This window comes from Heteronotia binoei, unplaced genomic scaffold (assembly GCF_032191835.1).
Source record: "Heteronotia binoei isolate CCM8104 ecotype False Entrance Well unplaced genomic scaffold, APGP_CSIRO_Hbin_v1 ptg002236l, whole genome shotgun sequence".
NCBI classification, from domain to species: domain Eukaryota; kingdom Metazoa; phylum Chordata; class Lepidosauria; order Squamata; family Gekkonidae; genus Heteronotia; species Heteronotia binoei.
The window spans coordinates 38,220-44,219 of record NW_026800599.1 but is presented as its reverse complement, the minus strand read 5'-3'; the positions used below and the strand labels follow the sequence as shown (position 1 = coordinate 44,219).

General features: G+C 49.0%; 1 protein-coding gene across 1 annotated transcript in view; it reads right to left on the bottom strand.

Moving 5' to 3' along the window:
• Positions 1–664: 664 nt before the first annotated feature.
• LOC132565948 (nucleus accumbens-associated protein 2-like) overlaps positions 665–6,000 on the bottom strand; it is a gene marked incomplete at its 3' end in the record, with an annotated part of 28,004 nt that continues 22,668 nt past the window's right edge. Inside the window, exons 3-4 of the mRNA XM_060230564.1 lie at positions 1,897–2,002; positions 665–843 (exon numbers count right to left, since the gene is read on the bottom strand). Coding sequence (XP_060086547.1) covers positions 665–843; positions 1,897–2,002 — 285 coding nt within the window. The remainder of the gene's footprint in view (positions 844–1,896; positions 2,003–6,000) is intronic.

Genomic DNA, 6,000 nt, shown 5'->3' with positions numbered 1-6,000 from the left:
TATTTTATATGTTCTAATTCATCCTGAGCCTGCTTGTGAGCAGGGCAGAAAATAAATTAGTTAAAATGAAGAAATAACACCAATGAAGCTGCTTCCTTTTGGTCTTGGATTCGGGGAAGCTGTGCTGCGTGTGCCACCCTCACAGCCCAGCAGAGGGAAGCTCTGGTGCTTTATTAGCTAACTTCTTGTAAGCAAACCTGGATTTTGCACATATCATTTCCGTGGGATTTCTACAAACTCTGGCGCTCTGGGCCACAAAATGGCCACTGCCGCTTGCCTCCAGCCACACCGTGGAGATCCTAGTGGTGTAGTACCCGCTGCTGCCAAAGCCACGTGCTTCAAGCACGGCCCAGCCAGCCCCATCCTCTCCAGTGCTCAGTCAAAAGCCCTGCTGGGTCGACCCACTTCCTGAAAACAGCAGGCAGGTGAGGTGCCCTTGTGGAGCGACAGGCCAGGCCACACACAAGAGGCAACCATTGCCAGGGAACTGTGCTGGCAACCTCTGCTGCCCTGGCTACCTGCAGCCCCTGCCCAGCAGATGGAACCAGCTCAGCCCACCTGCAAAGCAGGAGAAGCCCCTTTGACTGGGCTCAATATTCTCTCCTGCTTTTGGGGCAAGCCCCATTCCAGGCATCTGAACCATGTCCCAAACATAGGACTTTACAGCTTAACTGCCTTTTAGGATCTTTAATATGCACAAGAGGCATTGAAGCTCTGTGGGACTTGCCAGTTTCCTTCCACTTACGTTTCACGGCATTGAGCACCCTGCTGTCAAGGGGCTTCCGGCTGGGGTCGCTGGTGGAAGACCGGATTCCTGTCCCACAGCTGTTGGCCAAAGTGTTCCTGTTCCAAGAACAAGCAGGAGGCAAAAGCTCAGGAGCACATCTGCAAACCCCAGTCATTTCCTGGGCATTCTGAATACAAGGAGAGATGGATGTGTGCCTCTCTGCATGACCCAGATAAAGGCTCAGAATGGCAAGAGGTGGTGCTGATTTTTTTTAAAAAAACCCAACTGTGGGGACAAGCAGAAGAATACCAGGGCTATCTCTGCTGCTTAAGATGTCTCCCAGAAGACAAGGAAAGAAGCATGCCTCCAGAAACAGACCGAGTCATGGCCAAACTGGTATCAGGGAGACCAGGAAACCGTAGCCTTCATCAGACTGCATTCCGGCTGGTGCCCTGCTCACCTTCTCCAGCTGAAGACCCTGTACTCCAGGGGTGTCAAACTCATTTATTATGAGGGCCAGATCGGACATAAACAAGACCTTGTCAGGCTGGGCCAGGTGTGTCATAACATCTTATGCCAGGTAGCAGAGATATAAACTTTATAAAGGACACAGAAAAACACAAAGAGTTTTTAAAAAACTTAGAATAAAAATGCTTAAAACATTAGCACTCACTGGTCTTATAGGTGCTTTCCTTGTCTCTCTCTCATGGGATCCCAGGGGGCTGGGCAAAGGAAGCTTTGGTTCTTTCCTCTCTTCCCCATGGGACCAGGAGGGGAGGAGCCTCAGCCAATAGAAGGAAGAGAGGCTTGGCTCAGTAGCTCCGCTGTGCAACAGTGAGCCTGGCAAAGCAAGTTCTCCCCTCTTCCTCCCCAAGGGAGGAGCCTCAGCTAACGGAGAAAATAGAGGCTCTGTAGCTCATGTGCAATTGAGCAAGCCTGGCAAAGCGATGTGATGCAGAAGGAAGCAAATGACAGCCAGTTGCTTGGGGGCCTGATAGGAGCCCTCCTGGGGCCTGATTTGGCCCCAAGGCTGCATGTTTGACACCCCCACTCTACTCAAAAGGGACTGTTTTGCTTTGCCAGCTAGGGGCGGGTTAGCCATGGAATGATCCATAAAACAGGCTTAGGCTGACTGACAGAACACGAGAAGGAAAAACACATCATCAGACCTGTCAAAGAATGTTGCCAGGAGGCGCCGCAGGAGGACTTTGTGTTTCACACCTGCACACAGGTGACAGTTCATCAGCTGCCCACGGGTGATGTAGACACCAGAACCTAGGAGAGGAAAAAAGAGGCTCAGAAGTCACACCTGAGTAAATTTCCTACTACGTGGCGCCCACAAGGCTCAGTCCACCATGCTCTTCAGTCTCGATGTAAATCCCTGGAGAAAAATCATTTGTTGTTTCAGAACAGGGTTTTATCAATCAGCCAGTCACACCCAGCTCTCATTTCTTTATCCAAATCACTTCAACAAATCAAAACTGAATCCTAACAAGACTGAACGTTGCCTAGAAAGAATGAGGTCCTGAAGGACTTGGGGTTCCCCACTTTGGATGAAGTCCAGTTGATTCTCGCGGACTCAGCTCAGAGAACATAAGAGAAGAAGCCATGTTGGGTCAGGCCAATGGCCCCTCCAGTCCAACACTCTGTGTCACATAAGAAAAGCCATGTTGGATCAGGCCAATGGCCCCTCCAGTCCAACACTCTGTGTCACACAGTGGCCAAAAAAACCAGGTGCCTTCAGGAGGTCCATCAGTAGGGCCAGGACACTAGAAGCCCTCCCACTGTTGCCCCTCCCAGGCACCACGAATACAGAGCATCACTTGCCCCAGGCCGAGAGTTCCAACAATACGCTGTGGCTAAGAGCCACGGATGGGCCTCTGCTCCAGGGGTGCCACTTAATCCAGCTTAACTGCTGACGAAGCTGTAGCCCCACCTAGCCCATTATCTTGACTCTGCTCAGCTGGTCATGTGCTCTGGTAACCTCCAGGCTAGGCTACTGTAATGCACTCTGCATGGGTCTGCCCTAAAAGACAACTAGTGGTCACCTCCAAACCCCCTGAAAGCATCAGACCCACCGACTCGCAGGGCCGCCTCTCCCGTTATGTCCCAGGGACAGCTCCACCCATCTCTGAGCAAAGCATTCCAAAGATGTCACCTTGCAAATAGGCAAAATCAGCTGCATGCTTCTATTCCTCTGTGAAATGTGCAAAACACAATTGTGCAGGAGGGCATTCTTGCAGAGAGGGCAAAGCAATGGATCAGCTCAGGAGGCAACTTCTGTTAGGGATAACTCTTGTCCTGCTGCCTAAAGATGGTCCTGCTGCCTGCCTAAAACAGGTATGTTTGCTTGTGCTGTTCTCCTCCCTTCCTCCCTCTCCCCACCCCTCTCTCACTCACAAACACACTCACTTCTACAATCCCAGCTCAACTGTATTATTTTGTTTAACTAGGAGTCTCTGTTGCTTATTCAAAAATAGTCATCATACTATTTAATCTGTTACCTGCTACCACACTTGTACTTTACCTTGAGACCAATGAGAAAGGTGGACTATCATGAAATAATAATCATTATTTTTTGTTATTTATTTATTAAGTTTGATTTGTTAGGCCACCCTTCTTGCAGGCAGGGCTTAGGGTGGCTTAAATCAGAGGCAATTAAAACTGTGCCCCTGCCACCTGCACCAGTGCCCCTGCCTCCTGGAGAAGATCCCAGCCCCCCTGCCTCGCCCTCTCGGGTGGCGCGTGTGCGTGACCGCCTCCGTCAGGACCTCAGGGATCGGAGGAGGGCGGCACGCTCACGAGCAAGACGCTCCCTGAGCCCTGAGTTTTGAGAGGATTCGGGCCCTTCTAAGAGCAAGGATGCTTGAGTTGCAACAGGATCCTGGCTGCTTCTCTGAGCCAGCAATTAGCCCAAATGGGCAACAGCCAGCAGAGGGCTATATAGCTGTAGGCTTTGGGCGGAGGCTTTGTGGAAGCAACTAGTCATCTCCCTGATGTTCTAGCATCCACTCCGGCTTGACTTTGGTTTCTGGACTCCCTGACTTTGGCTTGTGACTGCTGGACTCCCTGACCTCGGCTTCTGGACCTCGGGCCTGCGATACTTGTACAGTGATTCGGATTTGGTGCCTCGGACCCTCCTGCTTACTGGCTACAGACCCCGGACTGCCCCTGGACTTTGCCTGACCCGGCCCCAGCCGTGACACTCTTGTGGATGAAAAACTGGCTAATAGGAAACAGAGAGTGAGTATAAATGGACAATTTTCACAGTGGAGGGTGGTAAGCAGTGGGGTGTTCAGTGCTGGGTCTGAAGCTTGTTCATTAATGATTTGGAGTTGGGAGTAAGCAACGAAGTGGCTAAATTTGCAGATTACACTAAATTGTTTAGGGTGGTGAGAACCAGAGAGGATTGTGAGGCACTCCAAAGGAATCTGTTGAGGTTGGGCAAGTGGGTGTCAACATCGCAAATGAGGTTCAATGTGGCCAAGTGCAAAGTAATGCACATTGGGGCCAAAAATCCTAGCTATAAATACAAGTTGATGGGTTGTGAACTGTCAGAGACTGACCAAAAGAGAGATCTTGGGGTCACGGTAGATAACTCACTGAAAATGTCAAGACAGTGCATGACTGCAATAAAGGCCAATGCCATGCTGGGAATTATTAAGAATTGAAAATAAATCAGACAGTATCATAATGCCCCTGTATAAATCAATGGTGTGGCCTCATTGGGAGTACGGTGTACAGTTCTGGGCACCACACCTCAAAAAAGATATAGCATTGGAAAAAGTGCAAAAAAGGGCACTAGAATGATTACAGGCTTGGAACACTTTCCCTATGAAGAAAGGTTAAAACGCTTGAGGTTCTTTAGCTTGGAGAAACATTGACTGAGAGGTGACATGATAGAGGTTTACAAGATTATGCATGGGATAGAGAAGGTAGAGAAAGAAGTATTTTTCTCCCTTTCTTACCATATGAGAACTCATGGGATAGAAGGAAGTACTTCTTCACCCAAAGCTTGATTAACACATGGAATTCACTGCCACAGGAGGTGGTGGCAGCGACAAGCATAGCCAGCTTCAAGAGAGGATTGGATAAACATATGGAGCAGAATTCCATCAGTGGCTATTAGCCACAGTGAATTGTTGGAACCCCTCTCATGGATTGCTGCCTTGACGTGGTGAGAGGACTTGTGCAGTTCAGTGAGGCTGTGGGCTATGTCATACAGGGCTAGCCAAGATGGACACACCACAGCTGAGAACTTAGACAATCTCCTTTATCATCTTCCCCAACAAAAGACACCCTGTGAGGTGGGTGGGGCTGAGAGAGCTCTCCCAGAAGCTACCCTTTCAAGGACAACTCTGCCAGAGCTATGGCTGACCCAAGGCCATTCCAGCAGCTGCAAGTGGAGGAGTGGGGAATCAAACCCGGTTCTCTCAGATAAGGCTCCGCTAACCACTACACCAAACTGGCTCTCTAGGACATTAAGACAAGGGACTCAGTGTATATTTCTATAAAAAACCTAAAGGACTGCAACCCACCAAGAAGCTAGGTTGGCACTGGCCCCTTTAAAGTGACAAAGGTGATTAACAAAGTCCCAGCGGAAGTAGATTTGCCTAAAAACCTAAAAGGTGTTCATGCTGCCTTCCATGGCGGTTTGTTGAAGAGAGATCCTGGGCCTGTTTGGCATCCGCAGCCACCTGCGCCTCAGCCAATGACAACTAGGGGCCAACAGGCCCATCACGTAGAACAAGTCCTGGACTCTAGGTTGTGTCAGGGGGTTCTGTATGGACCCAATCAGCCCACAATGAGAGGATCCATTATGACCAGGCACAAGCCCGCAAACTGATTAAGCAATTTCACTCCCAGTACCCCAAGAAACCTGGGGGGACATGACTTTTGAGGGGGCAGCATGTCCAGATGGACTCCTGACATGAGTTCTCTGTTTCCAGTATTGCTTTCTTTGCTCATAAATCACATATTCTAGTATTGTTTTCCTTACTTACTAATTCTATTTCATATTTTATGTTGTTATTATTCTATTTGCTCATTTATTCATTTATCATATCCGTATTCCTTGACATGTAATCACCATATATTTTATTCACCTTATAATTGCCATGTAACCAGACTTTATTTTGTAGTTTTAGTATTATTAGCTAAAGAGGGGGATTGGTGGGAGTATCGGCCTTAGAATGTTTCTTCAAGGATGTTGTTATCTGGTATCCAAGGCGACGGACAGGACTGGTTCAGGCGGATGTTCCTGCCCATGGAAA